This window comes from Cervus elaphus, chromosome 8 (assembly GCF_910594005.1).
Source record: "Cervus elaphus chromosome 8, mCerEla1.1, whole genome shotgun sequence".
NCBI lineage: Eukaryota > Metazoa > Chordata > Mammalia > Artiodactyla > Cervidae > Cervus > Cervus elaphus.
In genome coordinates this window covers 28,239,909-28,264,674 of record NC_057822.1, presented here as the reverse complement: position 1 = coordinate 28,264,674, position 24,766 = coordinate 28,239,909, and the positions used below count along the sequence as shown (strand labels likewise).

The 24,766-nt window shown below is 46.9% G+C and overlaps 1 protein-coding gene across 5 annotated transcripts; it reads left to right on the top strand.

Annotated features, from left to right (window-relative positions):
* Positions 1 to 65: 65 nt before the first annotated feature.
* PLCD4 (phospholipase C delta 4) lies at positions 66 to 24,666 on the top strand. Of its 5 annotated transcripts, none has more exons than XM_043910042.1 (17): positions 832 to 1,413; positions 6,152 to 6,252; positions 6,387 to 6,545; positions 7,733 to 7,961; positions 9,076 to 9,205; positions 9,773 to 10,004; positions 15,827 to 16,028; positions 16,973 to 17,117; positions 17,910 to 18,062; positions 19,685 to 19,852; positions 21,069 to 21,225; positions 21,559 to 21,675; positions 21,912 to 22,084; positions 22,850 to 22,985; positions 23,312 to 23,461; positions 23,550 to 23,694; positions 24,536 to 24,666. In XM_043910042.1, exons 2-16 carry the CDS (start codon positions 6,231 to 6,233, stop codon positions 23,654 to 23,656), a joined length of 2,280 nt encoding a protein of 759 aa, XP_043765977.1. In that variant the 5' UTR covers positions 832 to 1,413; positions 6,152 to 6,230; the 3' UTR covers positions 23,657 to 23,694; positions 24,536 to 24,666. The 5 variants fall into 5 exon arrangements, 4 of the variants coding, with proteins under 4 accessions (XP_043765979.1, XP_043765980.1, XP_043765977.1 ...); XM_043910043.1 differs by lacking the exon at positions 24,536 to 24,666 and adding an exon at positions 23,900 to 24,252; XR_006342391.1 differs by lacking the exon at positions 24,536 to 24,666 and adding an exon at positions 23,900 to 24,252 and having other exon boundaries at positions 833 to 1,413; positions 23,550 to 23,812.
* The last annotated feature ends 100 nt before the right edge of the window (positions 24,667 to 24,766 follow it).

Here is a 24,766-nt window from a genome sequence, read left to right as displayed (position 1 = left end):
TTATTTTAATGGGACTGAAGGTTTAGCTATAAATAAGCGCTAATGGTAGAATATTAGGCAGTTGAGTGATGTTTGGAGGAGCCACGAGAGGCAGCCAGGTCCCAGCACACTCAGAAATGACTCCACTTTGTACAGTTAGTTCCCTCTGCCTGTGATTAAGACATAACTCACTGGAAGATGACCCCAGAGAAGTCCAAATACAGAGCTGTGCCCCTAGCCTCAGCTCCATTCCGTCATACACTGATCCAAAAAGAGCCATACCCCGCAGAGCAAAAGTAGGTCCCAGCTCACAGTGCTGGGGAGAGTGTAAGGGAATGGCTGTCTCTGCTCTGACCTGTGAGTCCAGGTCATTGCTAAAACTTCCCTGGGCCTCCGTTTCTCACTGTGAAGTATGGGGCCATAATAAAGCCCTTAACAATCCCCTATTCCTCTCCTAACTTGGCCCCCTTTCCTCAATCTTGGTGTCTGTTTCCGCTGCCTATTTATACACACTTTAAGAAGTTCATTACCTTGCTTTCCCAGCTGGATGGCTTTCCAGTCTTGTGTTCCTCTTTTTGCTTTTGATCCTTATACACTGTGAATGTGCTTCATTTCTACATGTACCTTTATAAACACACAGATATGTCCCTGCCTGTTGGAGATGCTGAGCAAACGGTTGTAGGATGAATGAATATATGAAACATTGTCTCCTACGTTCGTATATACATTCCTTCAATATTCAGCAGGTACCTAATATATATAGAAATGCCAACCTTCCCCTCTACACTCTAAAATCATTCTTCCTCCTTTTGTCACCTTCCCCCTTTCCCACCGTATTTTTTCTCCTTTTCCTAAGCCAGAAAGTTAGGCTGAGTGCTCAGCAAGGCAGGAGGCAGAGACACAAGAGCAGGCCAATGGAAACAGACACCGTGGAAGGGAGCCAGGTGAAATAAGGGCAAAGACAGCTGTACAACATGCAGAGAGAAACCAAGCAGAATGAAAAGCAGTGATTCATGGAGCACTGCCACTCGGATACTCCTTGGATTTCGCTCTGAGAGCTACTGTGAGATTGAGGTCAGCGAGGGCTGGCATGGAGATGAAGGGCAGACAGGCTCCTCCTCCCCGGAGATGCACTGCTCGTCAATCCCTCCCCTTAATCCTGTTCTACCCACCCCACCCCCACGACTCCCTCACACTGACCAGTATCCTGGGCCTTTAAGGGTTGGATGGGCTGGACTGAGGAGAGAACTCACACCTCTCCCCACCCCACTCCCTCCATCTGGCTGTAAGTCAGCCAGCGACAGCAGCAAACTGCAGCAGAAGAGGGGAGGAAGCCAGTGAGTGCAAGAAGAGCAAAGGAGCCCCACTGGATTTCCTTGCCCCACAGCGGAGAGCATCCCAGAGCTCAGACGTAGGACGGCTCTCCTGCCCACGGTAAGGGCTGGAGGCTCTGACCAGCCTCTGCTCCTAGCTCTGACCTGCCCAAGTCCCTGCCCGTGCCCTCCACATGCTTATCTGCCCTGACTAAATCATACCCTGGACTCCTTTGCCCGAACAGGTTTATGGACCTGCTGGTTTTCTCTAGTTTATGCACTTGGACTTAGAGTTTTCCTACTAGCTATGTCAGTCATCTTTTTATATGAGGACCTCTTAGCTACCCAGGGCTGCCACTGTGCAGCTAAGTGGTGAGCCCACCCCAGGAAGGGAAGAGAGAGACCTGGAGCAGTCATGCTTCAGCACAAATTCATTAACAGATTGTGGAGGGTTACCGCATGAGAGCTGGCCAAGACCGACGGGGGATGCAGAAACCCCTGACGATAGGCAGAGAGTTGTGAGACTTCCTTGGAAAGAGCCAGGGTTTGAGTTCTATGCCTCATTCTTAGCCTGCTCAACGATCCAGGGTACTTTGTCGGTGCGCATGAAAGAGAGGCCTAATGGAAAGGATTACAGAACCGAAAAACTATGATTTTCAGACAAGTTGGTATTGAGACCAAAACAACAACTCACACTTCAGGGACTCAGTCTGACCTATTTCCAGCTGCCTCCTAGGTCTGACCAAGTGCTGTCAAAAAGGAGGCATTTGAATATTTATGGGATGAGTGGAGGCATGAATGAATCTGATTGATTCACAGGCGTCCATGAGAACATTAAATTGATGTGCGCAAGAGTACAACAGAATCTTTTTAGGCACAGGAAATATTCTTTCATTTTTACTGTAACTTCTCTTTAAATAAAGCTGCCTTTTTGGGGAAGCATTATAAAAAAAAATATTGGGAAGAGTACCCGCTCCTAGTCCTGTCTCTGATGTTAACTAGCTCTGTGACTTTGGACCACGGCTTCCTGATCTACTGTGGGAGGGAGTAGAGGGTTCCCTAGATTTGCTTGTGTCTCAGGAGCACTTGTTAAAAATGAATATTCCTGGGCCCCATCCTTAGAAACTCTGATCTGGAAGATTTGAGGTGGGGCTAAGGAATCTCTATTTTAAGACACTACAGGAGACATTGATATAACCAGGAACCACTAGATTAATGTGTTGTATGAGTCTTCAAGCTCTAACATTCTGAGGGCTATGACCTGTGACTGGAGCCATTCCGTCCTCTTCATAAGAACCAGGTTTGTCATAATCCTGCTCCAAAGAAAGAAAGTAGACAGGATGATTCTCTTCCTTCCTGCCCTCAGAGAGACTGTAGACACCTCGAATTCCATTATAAGCCACTGGCAACTCTACCAAAGTCCATCTCCAGGTGACATGAAGCCACCTGTCAGTTGAGGACCAAATCTTGCTTGGCAACTCTTGGCCACTTCCTGCCCTATTTGTGTGTCTATTTTCTCATCTGTATTGTAGAGGTAGTTGTCTGTATCCTCAGGGAGCTCCACATATGTGCCTAGGCGTAAACAGTTAAGACCCAACCTCTCTCTCAGTCATTATCCTCTGATTCTTGCCTCTTTCTCTTGCTCCCACTCCCAAATCCTTTTTCCCTCCTCTCCAAACTGTACCTGCCTCAGTTGTGACCACTGTCCCCATTCCACCTTCAGGTGCCAGAGGAATCACCAAGACCTAGAACACCTAGGTTCTAAGTCGCATTCTCTGGGCAGTTTGTTTAGTAAGTCTCCTAGGATACAGGGGAAAATGAAGCTGAGCAGAAGGATCTGTTACTCAGGATCCCACCCCAAGGGTCCCCCTTCCTGGACCAAAGTCTCAAGCACCTTTCAGGGGACGAGAATCTGAGCCATTGCAAATTAGAGGAGAAACAAAAGAGCAAGGAGGAATGAGGAGAAAGGATGAGGAGAAGGATGAGAAGTCCAGAGCAGAGAGAGGCTGACTTAGGTAAGCAAATAGGAAGACAAAGGGAGGGTCAGGAGAGGGAAGAGTGAGCTAGGAAGAAAGGAAAAGGAAGGGGTCAGGTAGAAGAGGGGGAAGGGGAAGAAAATGGGAAGAAAGAAAATAAAGGTTGTTGAGTGGGATATGGTAGGAACAGAAAATGATGGGGTGGCGGGGAGGGAGAACAATGTCCCTCACTGAGTCTTAGCTCTGCTTTCATCAGCTTCCTAGAGAAAGCCTTTTCTAAGAGCAGTCTTGGTGAGGTCTCTGAGTTGGTCAAATGGAGACCTCAGTTCTAGCCCCAGTTCTGCCACTTAATTCATTAGGTGACTGGCAGTTCAGCTAGCCTCTGTCCCCTTTATTTTTGCTAACAAGAGGATTCCCATATTTATTACTGAGCTGCATAGACTGATGGTGGGGAAACAGAAAGCACCGGGAGCCAAGCATTTCTTGTCTCCCCTGTGACTTGTTCAGACACTGGTGGTGTTCTGTGATCTGGTTGGTTAACGTACAACCTTAACACAAGATAAATGTGTGCCACTTCATATGTGAGGCTTCTGATACAGCCAGCGTGGTTCTTCTCCAGTGTTTTCTCTTGGAGTTGTATCTGATTACCTGTTTTCATTGGAATCTATGAATGGAATGGGATGATTCTGCTTTTTGTCGTGGTCAGGAGTCACCTGATCCTGAAAGTCTTGTGAGAAGACATGGTGAGGCACAAACTCAATCACAAGTAGGATGGCAGAGAAAAGAGCTCCTCTGTCCCCTTTCTACAAAATGAAGTCCAGCTCCGACATCCTGTGGCTCCCTGAGTTGAACCTAGCCCTCTCTCGGCCACATGTCACCTAGGTACAGTTTTAAAACAGTGACTCAGGAATGGGAGCAGAGCACGCCAAGCTGTGAGGTTGAAAGAGTTTGACAAAAGAGTATAAAATCATTTTCTAAGTCTGGTTTGAGACGAGGCAGGGGTGTCCCTGTGCTTGGGACTGTTCTCAGACCTCCCATGTCTCAGGACATCGTGGTGAGGCCCCCAGATACAGCCATAAGGGAAGGTAATTCTGTCTTCTCCCAGGGCCAAAGCCCACCCATCCCAGAAGTTCAGAGGAGAGAGGAGGCAGAATGTTGGCAAAGGGGATTAGACTTCAGCCCCAGGTTGACCCCAACCCCTCTTAGAGTCTGAAACTCTAAGACATTTAGTGGAGATCTGTTACTTTTTAGTTTTCACAGAACTTTTGCAAACCTTGGATTCCAAACTGTGCAACACCACCCAGCAAAGCAGAGATGCTTTCCTGTCTTCTTTCCTTCCTTCTTCCATCCAGAGGTCTCCTCTGGTCTCACCCAGGCTTCTACATTCAGCCTCAGCCAGTAAAACCTTTCCCTCTTGGGACTGAAGCTGTGTTCTTGCTCTCCTGAGAGTTGCCTTATCTCTTCTGCTTAGACTCAGATTGGTTTCCTGCACATTCCCACTCCTTTGGATAGTCTTCTCTAGGTCCTTCAGTCAGGAGAGCTGTAATTTCAGTGACCTCTACATCATTTCTGAAGACCGTCACCCTGGGTGGCTTTACAGGCTCTTCCTACTTAAGGGAGATGGGGCACTAATATGCTGTGTGACCTCAGACAAGTCACATCATGTTTCTGGACTTCTGCTTTTCATTTGTAAAATGTAGGGAGTTGAACTACATGATGTTTAAGTGGAGGACTAACTGAATAATTAGTTTAAGGATTCTTTCCATTTTTTTTTTTTTTAAGATGTTCACCACTGACAAATTGTTAAACTTATTCAGGGACGTCCCTGGCAGTTTAGGGGTTAAGACTTCACATTCACTGCAGGGGACACAGGTTCCATCCCTGATTGGGGAATTAAGATTCCACATGCTGCAAAGGGCAGCCAGAAAGACTTTTTTTTAAAGTTTAAACTTACTAATTAAAACCCACAACATTTTTCTTCAAGTGTGGATCCTTTGCTTATAACAAAAGCATAAAGCTTTATGTTCCGTGGACTTCGCCAGTTTCAGCATGATTTGGTTTAAGCACTGAGTTCTATTTCTTCTAGGCACAAAGCTAGGATCAAAGTGGCCACAAATCAAATCTTCTAGTTCTTGTCAAGGCAAGTTTGTTGTTAGCTCTTAGGATAAGTTAACCAGTCCTAAATGAGCACACATTTAATGGTAGAAATTCTCTTTCAGTAGGTAAAGAAAACTTGAACATGCAGTTCTGAGACTATGTAACTTATCTGGTCCATTAAAACTGTGAGAACTACTATTATGAATAAGCGTATGAGCTATACTTTATCATGTGAAGGTAGAAGTGGCTTATTTAGCAAGGCGTAGCACCAAGTGTGGTAAAAGAGACAAAAGAAATACTCTGGCCTAGCCTGTCCAGAGCTGGAGGATCCACACCGGAGCGTGGAGAGGGCTCCTGGAAGGGAAGCTGAGATGCTTCTGCTTGGAGAAGGGAAGGCTAGGATGCAGAGAGATTCCCAGTTCTGAAAGGGGGCAGCCAGCAAGTCGGTGATTCCTAATAATGGGTAACTGAGAGAGGTGTGGTCAACGTGACCTCGTGGATTGTAGGGTGTTGGGAAAGAAGAGGGTGTTTGGCAGAAACCCCTGGGTTGACCCTGTCGGAGATGGCTGTGGGAAACTGCAGAAACTCTGAAATCAGATATATTTGGGTTTAAATTCCGAGTCCCTGTGTGATTGAGACAAGTTTCTTAGCCTCTCTAAGCCTCAACCACTAAACTCAAATTAGAAGTGAAGAGCTACAAATTATGTAGATGAAGTAGCTGACACACCGCAGGCCGTCAAGGAACACTAATTTCCTTCTCTTTTTCCCTTGATCTATTACTCTAAGACCTCAAAATTAACCTGAAGCCTCTTGCTGCTCCTCGCTCCTTCTGTGACTCTAGCATCAGCTGGTGAAGCAGTGGGTGATGGCGTATCTGCTGCAAGGCCGTGAGTACCCCTGCAGAAGAGGGCTTGGGGAGACATCTGAGAGACACGGAGGAGGCTGGACTCCTGTTCCAGAGCTCCTCCTGGGCCCTCCACCTTCCCCACCAGCTACTCAGTCCCTGCTTCTCCTGGCTCAGGGCTGCCCATCAATCAAGATCTGCTGCTGATGCAGAAAGGCACAGTGATGCGCAAGGTGAGGTCCAAAAGCTGGAAGAAGCTAAGATTCTTCAGACTTCAGGACGATGGCATGACAGTCTGGCATGCCCGGCAGGCCGGAGGCAGGGCCAAGCCCAGCTGTGAGTGATGTGGATAGCCAGGGTGGGCATGTGGGTGGATAGGACCCTTCAGGCCCAGCAACTTGAAGGCAAAGAAGGGACCAGTGTCTTATGACATGCTCTGCTCTGGTCTCTTTATGTCTTTATCTGAGCCTCTAAAATGGAAATTATAACTGTACTAGCCTCTTCAGGGTGTTACAAGGATCAAATTGGTTATGGCATGCAAAGATCTTCGAAGAGTCTTTGCCACATAATAAGGCTCAATAAATCGTAGCTTTTATCTTATTACTATCATTGTCATCATTATTATTATAGCATGATCTCGGGTAGCCAACTATCTAGATTAAAGTACTGGCTCTGCCAATTTCTAGCTGAGTGGCTTTGGACAAGTTATTTAACTTAATATAAGTTTCCTCATCTATAAAATGAAGATTAAATAGCCTAGTATATTACAGGAGCTCAAGAAGTTAATGTATATAAACCACCTAGCATGAGGCCTGAAACCTGGATGAATTTAATGTGTTAACCATTATAGTGAATATTTCTAAATATCGTAAGTGTGTCATAACAGTGTGCCTCCCATTGGCCACTTTATGATCCCTCTAAAAATGTGATCACAGGACTCACTTAAGAGAATCTACTTTAGAGACATAACCAAAGCTTATGATCTATACCAGCCCCAGCTGAAGAAGTGGGGGGAAGGATTTCTCTGGCTCCCTTCCAGACATCTGGAAAGAGGAAGCCCTCAAACCTGGAAAGAGAGAACTGAATTTGGGTGCACCATGCTTTGGTGTAACTTCTATCCTGCAAGTGTGCTTCCACTTGTCAGCCCCGCCAGTCCTCTTGTAATTGGTCACCATGTGGATTGGCCATGGAAGGGACCATCCCTCATTTAAGATTAGGACGCTAAGGCGCTATGTCATTTTCATCCCTGTCACACTGCCAGTTGGTGACTGGAAGCCAGGTCTTGCCATTCCCAGCACAGGCCCCTTGTCATGCTGCTATGAAAACGACTCATGTGGCAATCTGAATTCCAAGAATCTGCATCTCCCTGTACTAAGGCTCTGGGGGTTTTAGTCTGTGGAGGCTGGGGTCCCTCCTCCTGTGGTTTCAGAGAGAAGAAGGGGGAGTACTGGTCGTTGGCTTTCAGCTGCTGTGATTTGACGGACCCTTTGCTCAAGGCCCCCCACTCACTTCTTCCCCGGCAGTCTCAATCTCCGACGTGGACACAGTACGTGAGGGCCACGAGTCTGAGTTGCTGCGCAACCTGGCAGAGGAGTTCCCCCTGGAGCAGGGCTTCACCATCGTCTTCCATGGCCGCCGCTCCAACCTGGACCTGGTGGCCAACAGCGTCCAGGAAGCCCAGACCTGGATGCAGGGGCTCCAGCTGTTGGTGAGCTTTGTCACCAACATGGACCAACAGGAGAGGCTGGACCAGTATCAGCAGGATGGAGTCAGAGTGGAATCCAGGGGTCACTGAAGGAGCCAGATGCTGAAGGGCTAGGGACAAGTAGGAGGGGGCCCAGGGCTGGAGGGGCCTGAGAGTCCACATGGGGCGGGTGGCCAGGGACAGCTTGGGCAGATGTGAGGCTGAGATACTGAGGGAAGAATGGAGGCCTGCGATGGTACAGGCAGAGTCACACAGAGTTTGGACAGGAATCAGGGCCCCCAGGATTGGGTAAAGGGACCATGAGAGGCAAACTAGGTGCTGATCCTGAGAGCTGAACAGAAGATCCCAGTGGCATTAACTCCCATAGGGATGGGGAGCAATGCCTGAGAGGGGTTAGTGGAATCAACTCACTTCAAGTTTCCTAGACTGTATTCACCTTCTATGCTGGCCCATTCATTTATTCACCATCTATTAAGCAGAATGTAAGAGGCACTATGCCAGGCTTTAGGGATACAAAGATTAATGAGACTCAGATATTGTTTTAGTCAGCAGAGAAAACAGAATTGTGTAAATAATTTAATTTACCAGCATTACAGTACTTAGCTGATATGTGGGTGCTCAAAGGAAGGAGAAATACTTATTTCTAGCTGAGATGGTCATGAGAAAGCTTCGGGAGGAAGCAGCATTTGAGCTGAGCCTTGAAAATGAGTAGAATTTGAACTGAAGGGAAGAGGAGGGGAAGGAACTCATGTCTGAGGAAACATCATGAATAAAGGCCCAGAGGTAGGAAGCTGAAGAGCTGGGACATCAGTGAGCAGGGGCTTGCTGAGTCTGTCTGAGGTACAAGGTAGTCATTTCTGTGTTGAGAAGGCTGGTTTGGGGCCAGATCACTGGGGTGAAGGAGATCTTAATTTCTATGTTAAGGAAGTTGGGCTTCTTTCTGCAGGCAACAGGGAAGTCCTCAAAGGCACCTGAGCCATGCAGGGGCAAGATAGATTGGTGCTCTGGGGAGATTATTCCAGAAGCTAATGTGGAAAATGAATTGGCTTTGGGGAGGGGACTGGCAAAAAAGACAGGGGAGCAGATGTCAACGGATGAATGTGCACACACATCTGCACACACAAACACATACTCAGTGCTTTTGCCTTGACTCAGACCTGGATGGCTGAGTGATTGGTTCCAGCGTGGAGACAAAAACCAGGATGGTCGGATGAGTTTCGGAGAGGTCCAACGGTTATTGCACCTGATGAATGTGGAAATGGACCAGGAATATGCCTTTCAGCTTTTCCAGGTGAGTCTTCTGGGGAAAGGCTAGCAGAAGCCAACCAAGGCCACATTCTCCCTTAGCCAGAAGTCCACCAACCCTCTCCAGCAACACACAGCTGTTGAATCTCTCCTGCTATGCCAGGTTCATTGGGAAGTGTGGGTAGGACATGGTTCTTACCCTTCAGTCTTGTTGGAAAGATGACTCATAATCTTATGAAAGGTAAATAACAACATGTTATTACATCAGACCTCAGGGACCTCTCTGTCCTTGGCCAGGATTTCACAAGTGCCTAGTACAGTGGAAAACTCCAACTGGCATGTGAGTAAATAGAAAAAGGGATCTTCTGATCTTTTAGGGACATGTTGGGGGCATTTAATTCTTTCTAGTTGAAATTTTTCTCCAGTAGCAAATGGTATGGCCAAAATTTTGCTTTTTACTTCCTGTAGTGGCTTCTCCTATGAAAACTAAATGTCAGGAGTTCTGTGGAAGCCTCCCTGGCTCCATCAATAATATCGCCCTTACAGGGAAAGTCAAAACCGAAACATCTGCTGTTAAAGGGTTTTTTACTCTCCTCTAAACCCTCTTCTGCAGACAGCAGACACATCCCAGTCTGGGACTCTGGAGGGAGAAGAATTTGTAGAGTTCTATAAGTCATTGACTCAGCGTCCAGAGGTGCAGGAACTGTTTGAAAAGTTTTCATCTGATGGGCAGAAACTGACCCTGCTGGAATTTGTGGATTTCCTCCGAGAGGAGCAGAAGGAAGGAGAACAGGCTTCTGACCTTGCTCTGGAACTCATCGACCGCTATGAGCCTTCAGAAAGTGGTAAGAGGACTAGGGTGGTGAGGCACCACACATGGGGGCCAGATAGGGGGACCAAGAGACAACTAACCTTCTGCCTAACTAAGGGAAAATTCGGTCCTACCCAGACCCCCTTCCCAATCATCTTCATCTCATTCAATCACTCCTCCAGAAGGAGAAAGCATTTCCTGCCCACATAAGACAGGAGTCTCCTCTGTAGTGCTTTATCTCTTAGGAGGAAGAACATTCCATAAGTCCCCTTTCCTCTACCATGCTCATATTTCTCATCCTTCACTTTCAAACTGTTCTTCCTGATATCAACTTTTGTCCTCAATGGAAACATAAAATCCTGCTCCTCTTACTTTTGGCTTCTTCTCTAGTGCATATGATTCCTTTCCCTTTAGTTCCCTTCATGGTTCCTGTTGGCTGTCTCTTTAAGTGCTGGCTCTCTGCCCTTTCCTGGACTTTCTCCAAGTTCCCCAGGTGGTTTTTGAGTCCTAAGTCCCTGAGCTGGTCAACTAGTCAGTCCCTGGCTGAGGGGGATGATGAAGTAGACAATCGTTTAGCTCTTAACAAGCAGTTAAAATATGTCCTCTCTGCCCTCAAACCTTCTCCTTGCCCCTTTAGTAGACACCTTCCTGCCCTTCATTCCCTGCAGAGCATGAAAAACTTACATTATTAATAAAAGAGTGCTTCCCTGATAGCTCAGTTGGTAAAGAATCCGCCTGCAATGCAGGAGACCCCAGTTTGATTCCTGGGTTGGGAAGATCCACTGGAGAAAGGATAGGATACCCAGTCCAATATTCTTGGGCTTCCCTGTGGCTCAGATGGTAAAGAATCCACCTGGAATGTGGGAGACCTAGGTTCGATCCCTGGGTTGGGAAGATCCCCTGGAGAAGGGAAAGGCTACCCACTCCAGTATTCTGGCCTGGAGAATCACAGTTCAGTTCAGTTCAGTCGCTCAGTTGTGTCCGACTCTTTGCGAACCCATGGACTGTAGCCCACCAGGCTCCTCTGTCCATGGGATTTCCCAGGCAAGAATACAGGAGTGGGTAGCCATTCCCTTCTCCAGGGCATCTTCCTGACTCAAGGATCGAACCCCAGGTCTCCTGCACTGCAGGCAGATTCTTTACCATCTGAGCCACCAGGGAAGCCCTTAGTACTCACTACATCCTTGTAAATCAAAAGCAATAATCTTTATTGGGCCTTTGCTAAGCATCCCATAATGTGCTGATGATATCTCTACATGCCTTTTCTCTGCTAATCCTTCCAACAACCCATGGAAGTGGATTTCTATTATCAACTCAGTTGTACAGAGGAGGAAAACTGAGATTTAGAAAAATTAAGTGACTTGCTCAAAGTCAACAGCTAATGAAAGGAGGAATTGCAATTCAAAGCCAGATCATTGACTCTTACCTGGTGCCTCTCTTGAGAATGAGGATAAGAGATGAGAGGAATGTGAGCTGGACAGGTGACCCAGGTTTCTTAGGTCTCAACTCTCATTCCCTTTCATTCATTCATTCATTCACTCACTACTTCAGCAAATGCTCACTGAGTGCCTGTAACGTGCCAGGACCAATGGTAGGCAACAGAGACACAGGAGTACATCAGACAAGGACACTACGCTCATGGACCCTGGAGCCAAACAAAGTGTTGGAATCACTGATTCCAGATTTATGTGGGTGCTCAGAGAAGAAAGGGGCTGTGAAGCAATCTTTTCAGAAAACTAAACAGAAGAGGAAGTTGAAGGGTTAAGACAGGATCCTCTATTCCCAATGCAGAATCCAGCATACATCGTTACATTTATTCTGCCTGTGTGTATGCTCAGTCACTCAGTTGTGTCCAATTCTTTGTGGCCCATGGACTGTAGCCCACCAGGCTGCTCTGTCCATGGAGTTTTCCAGGCAAGAATACTGGAGTAGGTTGTCATTTCCTACTCTAGGGGACCCTCCCAATCCAGGAATTGAATCCTTGTCTCTTGCATTTCCTGCACTGACAGGCAGATTCTTTACCACTGAGCCACCTGGGAAGCCCCACATTTATTCTATCCACCCTTTTTGGAGTTCCTTTCCTTTTCACTTGACTATCAGATACAACAACACTGTGGCTGCAAAGTGTGGTATCAGTCAAGAGACAGGGGCTCAAGTCCCCACTCTGCTTCTTACGGAGTACTGAGTCACTTAACCTATCGGAGGCTCAATTTTCTCATTTGTAAAATAGCTGGTGATCAAATGAAATAAAGCACATGAAAAGTACCTGGTAGCTATAGACTTTAGTAATTTGTAATTTGAGTCATTACAGTCAAGAATGAAATTATGTGGGATTTCTCTGGCAGTCCAGTGGTTAAGACTTTGAGCTTCCACTGCAGGGGGCATGGATTTGATCCCTGATGGCCAAAATATAGAAAGAATGAAACTTCGTGCCCAACTTCTTGCCATTTTCTACCATCGCCAGGCCTTGTCACACCTGGAGTGAGGAAGCTAGGCATGAGAGTCAAGCTGTCTCCCCTGTAGCAAAGTTATCCTCAGTGAGACACTTCACAGTCCAGCAGTGTAAGGCAGACTCTGACATCTGACTCCCTGGGTTCAAATCTCAGCTCCTTCACTTATTAGTTATTAGTTATGTGACATAATATTATACAGGAGTCGGTGACCAAAACCATCCCAAAGAAAAAGAAGTGCAAGAAGGCAAAGTTGTTGTCTGAGGAGGCTTTACAAATAGCTGAGAAAACAAGAGAAGCAAAAGGTAAGGGAGAAAAGGAAAGATACCCAACTGAAGGCAGAGTTTCAGAGAATAGCAAGAAGAAATATGAAAACCTTTTTAAGAGAACAATACAAAGAAGTAGAGGAAAACAACAGAATGAGAAAGACTAGAGATCTCTTTAAGAAAATTGGAGATATCAGGGAATATTTCATGCAAGAATGGGCACAATAAAGGACAGAAACAGTGAAGACCTAACAGAAGCAGAGGAGATTTAGAAGAGGTGGCAAGAATACACACAAGAACTGTACAAAAGGTCTTAATGATCTCAATAACCACGATGGTGTGGTCACTCACCTAGAGCAAGACATCCTGGAGAGTGAAGTCAAGTGGACCTTAGGAAGCATTACTATGAACAAAGATAGTGGAGATGATGGAATTCCAGCTGAGCTATTTAAAATCCCAAAAGATGATGCTGTTAAAGTGCTGCACTCAATATATCAGCAAATTTGGGAAACTCAGCAGTGGCCATAGGACTGGAAAAGGTCAGTTTTCATTCCAATCCCAAAGAAGGGCAATGCCAAAGAATGTTCAAACTACCACACAATTGTACTCATTTCACATGTTAGCAAGTTTTTAATGCTCAAAATCCTTCAAACTAAGGTTCAGTAGTATACGAACTGAGAACTTCCAGATATACAAGTTAGGTTTAAAAAAGGCGGAGGAACCAGAGATCAAATTGCCAACATTCGTTGGATCATAGAGAAAGCAGTAAGGGAATTCCAGAAAAACATCTACTTCTGCTTCATTGATTATGCCAAAGTCTTTGACTGTGTGGATCACAATAAACTGTGGAAAATTCTTCAAGAGATGGGAATACCAGACCACCTTACCTGTCTCCTAAGAAACCTGTATGCAGGACAAGGAGCAGTAGTTAGAACTGTACATGGAACAAGCGACTGCTTCAGAATTGGGAAAAGGAGTATGTCAAGGCTGTATGTTGTCTTCCTGCTTATTTAACTTACATGCAGAGTATCTTATGTGAAATGCGAGGCTGGATGAATCACAAGCTGGAATCAAGATTGCCAGGAAAAATATTAGCAACTTTAAATATGCAAATAATACCACTCTAACGGCAGAGAATGAAGAGGAACTAAATAGCCTCTTGATGAGGGTGAAAGAGGAGAGTGAAAAAGCTGGCTTAAAACTCAACATTCAAAAAATGAAGATCAAGGCATCCGGTCCCATCACTTTGTGCAAATAGAGGGGGAAAGTGAAAACAATGACAAATTTTATTTCGTTGGGCTCCAAAATCACTGCAGACAGTGACTGTGTGCGTGTTAAGTCACTTCGGTCGTGATGATTCTGTGCAACCCTGTAGACTGTAGCCTGCCAGGCTCCTCTGTGCATGGAACTCTCCAGGTAAGAATACTGGAATGGGTTGCCATTTCTTTCTCCAGCAGATCATCTTGACCCAGGGATCAAACCAGAGCCTCTTATGTCTCCTACATTGGCAGGCAGAATCTTTACCACTGGCGCCACCTCACAGTGACTGCAGCCATGAAATTAATAGACTCTTGCTCCTTGGAAGGAAAGCTGTGACAAACCTAGACAGCAAATTAAAAAGCAGAGACATCACTTTGCTGACAAAGGTCCGTATAGTCAAACCTATGGTTTTTCCATTAGTCATGTACGACTGTGAGAGTTGGACAATAAAGAAGGCCGAACGCCTTGAAATTGATGCTTTCAAGTTGTAGTGCTGGAGAAGCCTCTTGAGAGTCCCTTGGACAGCAAGATCTAACCAGTCAATCCTAAAAGAAATCAACCCTGAATATTTACTGAAAGGACTGATGCTGAAGTTTCAATACTTTGACCACCTGATATGAAGAGCCAACTCATTAGAAAAGACCCTGATGCTGGGAAAGATTAAAGGCAGGAGGAGAAGGAGACGACAGATGATGAGATGGTTGGATGGCATCACTGACTCAATGGACATGAGTTTGAGCAAACTCTGGCAGACAGTGAAGGACAGGGAAGCCTGGCATGCTGCAGGGCTGCAAAGAGTCAGACATGACTGAGCGACTGAACAACAACCACAAATGTGACCCTGGGTATGTTACCTAACCTCACAGGGCAGATAATGTTATATCCACCTGATTGTGTTGGTGAGAGCATTAAGGGAGATGCTGCATGCTATGTCCTTGGCACAGAGCAATGCTCAAGAAACCCTCAGGCCATGGGAGGCAGTAGCTACACAGCCCAGGGCATAACACACAGGTACCTTGGTCTTGGGACTTCCCACGTGGCGCTAGTGGTGAAGAACCCCTGTGCCAATATAGGAAATGTAAGAGATGTAGGTTCGATCTTCCCCAGGGAAGATCTCCTGGAGGAGGGCATGGCAACCCTCTCCAGTATTCTTGCCTGGAAAATCCCAAGGACAGAGGAGCCTGGCAGGCTACAGCCCATAGGGTCGCAAAGAGTCTTCAGTCGTGAAGCGACTTGGCATGCATGCACGCACCTTGGTCTTGTCACTAACAAGTCTTTGACTTTGATCCTCTCTGAGCCTCGGTTGCCCCATCTATGAAGTTAGTCCTTTGGACTAAATACTGTGCTGTCCTTCATGGTAACCCTGAGCTCCATGTGACTATTTAAATTTAAATTATAGTCGGCTCTCTGTATCCACAGGTGCCACCTCGCAGATACAGAGGGTCGACTGTACCATGCCATTCTGTATAAGGCACTTGAGCGTCCATGGATTTTGGTATCTGCTGTGGGGAAGGGGGAAGTCCTGGAGCCAATCTCCTGTGAATACAAAACTGTAATTCAGTTCCGCGGTCACACAGCAGCATTTCAAATGCTCAGTACTTTATTTATTTAAAGGCTATCCTACTGGGCTGTCCAGACCAGAGAACACTTCCATCACTGTAGAGAGTTCTGTTGGGCGGCACTGGACTAGCATGATCTTAATGATTCCCTTTGTATCTTCTCTGAGGATGGGGATGCTTGAAATGACAAGCTGGATAGGGCAATTTTGGGGTCTGGAGGCTGGGAGTGGACACCATCTGAAAGGCCAGGCCCTGGAGAGGGGTGGGGTGCTCTGAGCACTGCCGCTGTGAGCTTCTCACTCTAGCCACTCCATACCCCAGGCAAACTGCGGCATGTGCTGAGCATGGACGGCTTCCTGGGCTACCTCTGCTCGAAGGACGGAGACATCTTCAATCCGACCTGCTACCCCCTTTACCAGGACATGACTCAACCCCTGAACCACTACTACATCAACTCCTCCCACAACACCTACCTGGTGGGGGACCAGCTTTGTGGCCAGAGCAGCGTGGAGGGATACATACGGTGCTGTGGGGCTGGGGGGTGAAGGGGTCCAGCTCATGAGATGGGAAGGTCTGTGGGAAGTTGGAGGGGAATTGTTAGTGAACTGCAGGAATTGAAACACTGTTGTGGGGGGATTTGAGCTGAGGATTCCTGGGTCCCTGAGAGACTTGAAGGAGATACTGAAGACTGGCAGGAGACTGCTATGGAAACCCTGTGGGTAAACACAGCTTCTCTTTCATAGGACATGAAATTCCCTTGGCACCAGAGGTCCTGACAGATTTATTTTGAACAAATAAATAAACTCAATGTTAAATGGGAGGCAGTAGGGGAGAGGATTTAAAAACATAGGTTCTGGAGTCAGACCATTTGAGATCATCTACTAGCTCCCTCACTTGGTACTCTGAGGTCAAATACTTAACCTCTTTCTGCCTCAGCTTCCCTATCTGAGACATAGAGATGATTACTATTCTATTTTGTCTGGCTTGTTGTGAGGACTCAATAAGGTAATTTATGTGTCAGTAGGTAATAAATGGTACCTGCTTTTATTGTGATTAACCGTGCATTAGATCAAATAGTCAAGGCAGCTTTGTAATGCCAGCAGGTGAATTAGTCTCTTCAAGTGCGACTTCCCTAGGAAGCCTAGTAAGGAAGTAAAATGTAAATTTACTGAGAGTCTGAATAACTCAGGTGTCATATAAAGATACACAAGCAGAACAACAGAAGGCAGTATGTGATGGCTCCCTAAGGGAGGATTGTTGAGTAGGGCGGGGTGGAGATCAGTGTGAGCTGCAGGTGTATCCCAGCAGACAAAGAGGGGTCCATGGAGATGTAAATTGAAAGGTCTTGATGGGTGTCTTAATGGGTGAGTGCCAGTGAGCACTGTTCTCTCCAGAGAGGGAAGAGGGTCCCTAGGTGGAAGATCACACCTTGACCCCTCCCGTCCCTGGGGGGTGGGGTTCTTGCAGGGCCCTGAAGCGGGGGTGCCGCTGTGTGGAGGTGGATATATGGGATGGACCAAGCGGGGAACCTATTGTTTACCACGGACACACCCTGACCTCCCGCATCCCATTCAAAGATGTTGTGGCCGCTATAGGACAGTATGCCTTCCAGGTGGGAGCCTCGGGATGGAAATACTGGTGATTAGCGAGAGGATCTGAAGGTTGGGGAGGGATGCAGGGGAAAGTAAAAATATTAGTTGCTCAGTTGTGTCCATCTCTTTGTGACCCCATGGACTGTAGCCCACCAGGCTCCTCTATCCATGGAATTCTCCAGGCAAGAACACTGGAGTGGGTATCCATTCCCTTTGCCAGGGGATCTTCCCGACCTAGGTGATGTCAAATGACGTATACTTAAAAGAGATTTTAATTGTGAAGCATCAGGCAAACATCAAGGGATTATTATATAATAATAAGTGTTGAATGTGTTACTAGTTAAGTAGTAGTCATGGAAGTAATTGCTAACTGGTAATGATTACTTCTAAAAACTTCTGCCACCCACCTGGGAGAGGGTGGAGGAGGAAACAAACTGGTGGGTAGAGCTGGGAGACAATAGCTATCTGGGGATGAAAGTCTGAAAGTGTAACGTGAACATGACTGGGGCGCTGGCCTGGCTTTCCCACTCTAAGCCTGAAAACTCAAAGGTCCCAGAAGGACCTGGGTCAGACCTGGCACAGATCTGAGATTTGGGGTCCCAAGAGTGACTTTTAGATGTGGGGTGCCTAGACCCAGGCAGATCTCTGGGAGGCCTGGCATGGGGTCAGAGGACTTTTGGCAATCAGGGTACTCAGTTGAGTAATTGGCAGTGGGTGGGGTGTTGGGGTGGTGGGTGGGGGTGGAGCTGGAGAAGCAAGAAGGTTATAGGCCTCAGAACTCTGGCTCCAGCGTGTCTTCCCCTCCTGACCAGACATCAGACTATCCAGTCATCTTGTCGCTGGAGAACCACTGCAGCTGGGAGCAGCAGGAAATCATAGTGCGCCATCTGACAGAGATCCTGGGGGATCAGCTACTGACAACAGCCTTGGATGGGCAGCTTCTCACTCAGCTGCCCTCCCCCGAGGTAGGGACCCTGCCCTTCCAGCCCAGGCTTCCCTACCGGCCTTGGCTCTTTCTTCCAGGCCCACCTGTTCCCTTCTTCTCACCCTCAGATGGACCATCTTGCTCTTTAATATTCTTGGAGACAACTTTAATTTTTAAAAAATTGAATTCAGGGTGCTCCCATGTGGCCTAGCGGTTATGATTCCAAGCTTTCACTGCCAATCCCTGCTCCGGGAACTGAGGTCCTGCAAGCCGAGTGGCATGGCCAAAAGAAAAAAAAATTCTAATTCAACATAAAATTCTAGATATAGCTTTCTAAATTTAAAACCATTTATTTACTTTATATTTCTTTTTTCAATGGAAGATTTTCATTTTTTTCCCCTGATAGTTCATAATTACAGGCTCTACAAAGATAAAGGGAGAGTCCCCCACCATAATCTCAACCTCTCCAAGAACAGCTGCCAACATTATTGATTTTTTACACAATTATATAGACATATATATGTATATATAGTCACATTAAAAAAAATGTGAATGGGATCATCCTTTCTATCCCTTTTATATATATTAGAAATATCTTTTCATATATATTTTCTTTTTTAACAGCTCTATAGTATTGTATTTTATGTTACTGACCATAATTTACTCAACCAGTAGGTGGTAAAAATAACCAGTAAATGGTAAACATTTAGGTTGTTTATAATTTTTCATTTGTACATAGAGCTTTGCTCATTTACTCTTTCTTTGAAATGGATTCCTAGAAACAAAATTGCTGGGTTGAGAACTGCATGTTGACATTTTTGGTTATTATTGTCAAGTTGCCCTCAGAGGGGCAGAAAAAAACCCAAATTTCACTCCAACTGAACAGTGTAAGGGAATGACTACAAATAACTCCAGTAGTGAGATGATTTGTAATGGCAAACATGAAAAAGTCAAGTTTTTAAAAAACAAAGGTCTGTTTTATTCTTTCAAATTAACTGATATTTACAAACTTTTTATATTCGAGTTTATAATTTTTATTGATATATAACTTTAAAAAATGTTAAAGATATTAATGCTTTAAAAATACTTTTTTGCAGTCTATTGGGGTGGGGAGTGGCCACACTGCAACTTGCATGACCCAGTTCCTAACCAGGGACTGAAACCAGGACACAGCCATGTGGAGTCCTAACCACTGGACTGCCAGGAAACTCCCCTTGTAGTCTATTTTTTCTTTTTGTCTTCATAGCCTCTTCTGCTTTACAGAGGTTTTTAAAGCTTTATGTAGTCACCTCTGCCAATCATTTTTTATGTCTTCTGAGTTTTCAAAGGCATTCCTGCCTTGAGGCTATTCAGAAAGATTCTCTATCTTCCTCTAATACTCTAATGTTCTTTACATATAAATCTTGAATCTATGAGGAATCTTTATGTGTCAAATGTGAGGTAGGGGGTTCGCATGTATTTCTTTCCTTAGAGATGTCACAGGTTGGCTTAACCATAAGAAATCCCTGCTCTGTGTATCAAGTAGCCTTCCTGTGGGAACTTCCGATCACTTGCTTCCTTTGCCTTTGAGGTGGTCCTGTGAGAGCTGCATAGGAGCTGCAGGACCCCCAGGAGGGGCCCGGAGCAGAGAGGCAGACAGGCCCCTCTGTTTTTGTCCCCTAGGACCTTCGGAGGAAGATCCTTGTGAAGGGGAAGAAGCTAACGGCTGAGGAAGAGGAGGAAGAGCCAGAGGCTGACCTGGAGGCAGGGCAGGAGGCTGAGCTGGACTTGGAGGCCCAGCTGGAGTCTGAGCCCCAGGAGCTGAGCCCTCGTGGTGAGGACAAAAAGAAGGTAGGGCAGGAAGGTGGTCTTTCTGCTCTGGCGTTTGATCAGTCAGTACTACAAGCTGAGACCCCACGTGTGAAGAAACTGGAGCCAGGCAGGGTGGAGAACCAAGGAGCAAAATGCTCCTTGCCGCCAATGACAAGCGGCATGAGAATCCATACACAGCATCACCATATAGATTGCCACATACAGACATATGGCAGTGGCTTTCCAACTTCTTTGTGCTGTGAGCTCTTTTTTTTTTTTTATGAAATTTTATATGGAAGCTCAGTACACAAAATAGATATATGCAGAGTCATTCTGGTTGAAGCACCTCTTTGGCTCTCTCCTGGGTCTCCCAGGTGACTTCTGAGACATCTTTGTTCTACTTCCCAGTCTTTTTAAATGATACTTCAAAAACTACTGATATATGTGTGTTGTTATATTAGGTAAGTAGGGCTTAGTAGAGTGACTGCTGTGACCTCAACTAAAGTGGGTTTATTGCTAGAAAGTTTCTTGGCAAAGGTGAGTCTGAAAAGGGACCAGAAATAGCCAAAGAGGAGGAGCATGAAAGGTTGGGGAAGGGGTGCCAATGGTGGGACCACCAAGATCTTGCTTTGAAGTCTGCATTTCTCTCTCTTGTGCACTTGCTTGGCTCAGCTGAATGACTTCTAGCTTATTATCCTGTTCTCGCTGGAGCTGTGTTGTCTCACCTGCTGCCATGCCCAGGGATGGAAATGGGAATTCAGGAGAAAAATCTATAGATGTTACTCTGGGACTCTGACATTCTTTCAGGTGTGAGTTCCATGACCATTTGCATACCTTGATGTATCTGGACTCATGTACATTTTGATAAAAAATTAATTTGTTTTAAAAGGTGAGAGGTAGTGAGGATGACATTTCTGTTTAGCAACAATAAATTAAAGACATGTTACCTGCACAGTAACCCTTCAAGCCCAGAGGCTGAAACTGATCCCTTTAGTATACGTAGACTGCTTTTATTCCCATTCCCATCCTCAGGTTGTGAGGTGCCCGCTGTTGTGTCGGCCTTTGTGTTGTCAGATTATGGCCCAGGCTCCTATTTCCAAGCCTGGGCTTCTTCTCTTACCCAAGCAGGTGAGGCAGGAGGGAGGCAGTGGGCAGAGCCTTAGGTTGGGTGGGAAAGTTCAGATCTTGGCCCCTGGCTTCTTCCCTCTTGGATTGCTAATGGCTCAACTCTATCATCCTCTCTCTCCTTTTCCAGAAACCCAAGGCCATCTTGTGTCCAGCCCTCTCTGCCCTGGTTGTCTACTTGAAGGCTGTCACATTCTACAGCTTCACTCACTCGAGGGAGCACTACCACTTCTATGAAACATCATCTTTCTCTGAAACCAAGGCCAAGAACCTTATCAAGGAAGCTGGTCAGGACCAAGAGGGAGGGATGGAAATGGGATGAGTCAAGTCAGGTCTGATGGGCAGGAGGATGAGTTTGAAGAAAGAGGATGAGGGAGCAGAGGGATGCGGGAGGAAGTTAAGGAACTCCCCAGACCAGGTATGGGGACAGGAGGTGAACAGTGGATTCAAGGCTCCAGGGGGAAGACAGCTGGGGGATATGGTCTGCATGGAGCAGAGACAGGCACAGCCTTAGAAGATGCTGGAGAGAGGAGTGAAGTGTGTGGGCGGGGGCCCTTGGGACTAAGGAAGTAGGAGGGTCCACTCCACTCACTATCATCTCGGTACCCACACCTTTACAGGCGATGAGTTTGTGCAGCACAATACCTGGCAGTTAAGCAGAGTATATCCCAGTGGGCTGAGGACGGATTCATCCAACTACAACCCCCAGGAATTCTGGAATGCAGGCTGCCAGATGGGTGAGGGAGTGGTAGGGACAGGGAAGAGGGAGTGCAAGGGCAATGGATGGGAAGTTGGTTCCTGGGTGGCAGTGGGGCCAGAGAGTGCTTCAAGGGGAGCACGGGGCTAAGAAAGATGTTCTCCCGTGTTGCCAGCAGGCCTTTTACACCCAATAAGCTCTTGGTCTGGTTTCCCTGAAAGATGGCTGCCTGACCCCCAAGGTGACTCTTCCCTTTTTTTCTCCTGGGGCCCTCAGTGGCTATGAACATGCAGACAGCCGGGCTGGAGATGGACCTGTGTGATGGGCTCTTCCGCCAGAACGCTGGCTGTGGCTATGTGTTGAAGCCAGACTTCCTGCGTGATGCCCAGAGTTCCTTCCACCCTGAGAGGCCCATCAGCCCTTTCAAAGCCCAGACCCTCATAATCCAGGTATAATGGAAAGAAAAGCCACTGGGAAGAAACTGGGATAGCTGAAATAGAGCCTGGGGGGCAGGGGCGGCTAGGTCTGACAAGAGTGTAACAGAGGGAAATTTCCTCATGGGGCAGCGTGGACTTTGCAGTCAATCGCCTAAGTTCAAACCCATTTACTAGTCATGTAATGTTTGGCAAACTTCTTAACCTTATTCTCCTCACCTGCAAAATCGGGGTAATAATACTGCCTACTGTACAGGACTGTTGAGATTAATCTGTGTGTGTGTGTGCTCAGTCCTGTCTGACTCTTTGCGACCCCATGGACTGTGGCCCACCAGGCTCCTCTGTCCATGTAATTTCCCAGGCAAGAGTACTGGAGTGGGTTGCCATTTCCTACTCCAGGGGATCTTCCCAGGGACTGAACCCAAATCTCCTGCACTGGCAGGCAGATTCTTGACCACTGAGCCACCTGGGAAGCTCCTCGTTAATCTGAAGTGCTGACAACAGTGCCTAGGGCACAGTAAGTGCTATAGAAGGGTTGCTGTCATAACTTTCCCACTTTCAGACCTCACTAAATTTCTACTTGGACGCATTTTAAATTGCAGGTGAGGTACTAGAAGAAAATATATTACCCATGAGAATTAGTTTTGCAAACCATAAGCGTATAGTGCAAGGTCCTGTGTCTCCCCCTCCCCTCAGCCTTCCTCCTCCCCCCAGGGTGTGAGAGCTGGAGGGGGGCTGGGCTGAGCAGGAACTAGTGAGGTTCCAGAGCCCTGGTTGCAGGTAATCAGTGGTCAGCAACTCCCCAAAGTGGACGACACCAAAGAACAGTCCATTGTGGACCCCCTGGTAAGAGTGGAGATCTTTGGCGTCCGCCCGGACACAACCCGGCAAGAGACCAGCTACGTGGAGAACAATGGTGAGACGCTGGGCAGTGCTGGGGAAAGTGGGAGGAGCAAGGCTGGGGTTTTCCCACTGTCCAGGTCTCTGTTAAGCACAGTCCATCACCCCTCCTGCCACCTCCATGGGAAGCACTGCAGACAGGACAAAGGATGAGGACTCGGGTCTGAAGCTAGGTTGCTCACTTACAGTGACCTAAGCAGACTGCTTATCCGCTCGGTTTCCTCACCTGTAAAGTGCTGACCACTCTAAAAATGAAGCAAGGGAACTCAGGGTGAGCAACTCACCAGCACTCAGCAATGTCTGTTCTTTTGTCCCTTCCCTCACTCACCCTCCGTGGCTCAGGTTTTAATCCATACTGGGGGCAGACGCTGTGCTTCCGGGTCCTGGTACCTGAACTGGCCCTACTGCGTTTTGTGGTGAAAGACTATGACTGGAAATCCCGAAACGACTTCATTGGTCAGTACACCCTGCCGTGGAGCTGCATGCAACAAGGTGAGTCGGTCCTCCCTCTCCCGGCCCACACCCCAGCTCTGGCTGTCTTCCTGATGCTGTCCTCTCCACCCCTCCAACCACCCCCCAGGTTACCGCCACATACACCTGCTCTCCAAGGACGGCCTCAGCCTTCACCCAGCTTCCATCTTCGTGCACATCTGCACACAGGAAGTGCTAGAGGAGGCTGAATCTTAAGGCGGCCACAGGAGTAGTGGATTCACTGGCTGTAGATGGTGAGAAAAATGAAAAAACCTGGAAGGATGCTTCAGAAAGCAAACAGTGGTACAAACTCGAGCTTTGGACTATGCCTTTTCAGGCACAAAATGACTTGGTCCTTCCTGGCAAGTAAATGTAGGACCCGATTTTTCACCTTCTTTCTCTTACCTTTCTTCGTTTTCACAAGACTCTTGGCATCATTCCTGTCCTTTCCCTCTGCAGACTCTACACTGGAATTCCTTCCTTCCTCTGGTTATAGGCTCAACACCACACCCAGATCTAGGACAGTGCTTTCCACCAACTCTGGCTCAAAGGCAGATTGCAGCTAGAAATCCAAAGAAGGGCTTGGGGGCAGAGAAACTCCAAACCCAAACTTCTCACCCCTAACTTCCTCAAAGTCCAGAGCCAAGGGAAAGACAAATTGAGCCTCAAGTCTCCCCAGGCAAAGGCTGGGGAAGGAGATCTGATCCCCTGTATTATGACTCTCAAGAGAACACTGCATGGCCCAGAGAGTCCCCACTGGACTCCCGCTCACTTGTGCCACCAGTATAAATAGAGCTTCTCTCTCAATTTGGCATGAGTGTGGTCTCTTATTGTTGGGCAAGGAGATATGAGGGTTGGGGGACATTTGGGTAAGACAGGTGAGGTAGGAAAAAAGTGGGAAAACAGGGTTTCCCAGGCCCCCCAACATTCACTATACAGAAAGGGTAAGAAGTATGACTTCTAAGTGGCAGGGTAAAAGGAGAAGACAGAGAGTTACATGCTCCCAGCCCTCCTAAAGAGTTGGCCTGGAATGGTCTTGCTTTATGTCTGGTGTCTCAGCATAATTATTAATAGTACTCTCTTTAATTTCCCCAGTGTGTCCCAGTTTAGATGATTCATGATACAGTCACTGTGAAGCACCGACAGAATTCTGGGTGAGAGATTTACCTCCCCAACTGTCTGTCTTCCACTATTCTGTGCTTTAACTCCAGTCCAGCAGCTGAGCTGGTCTGAGGATGATGCTGAATTAAAGCTGCTTCCACGAGAAGGCTGAGTGGGTAGCAATCCTCCATCTACCAGAAGACAAAGGGACTTGGAAATAAAGAG

Bases quoted from the DNA above. Each gene is read 5' to 3' on its own strand.
- PLCD4 (XM_043910042.1), top strand. From the start codon at position 6,231: ATGGCGTATCTGCTGCAAGGCC. The intron at 17,118-17,909 runs GTGGGAGCCTCG...CCTCCTGACCAG, and splicing joins TAGGACAGTATGCCTTCCAG to ACATCAGACTATCCAGTCAT. The intron at 21,226-21,558 runs GTCAGGACCAAG...ACACCTTTACAG, and splicing joins GAACCTTATCAAGGAAGCTG to GCGATGAGTTTGTGCAGCAC.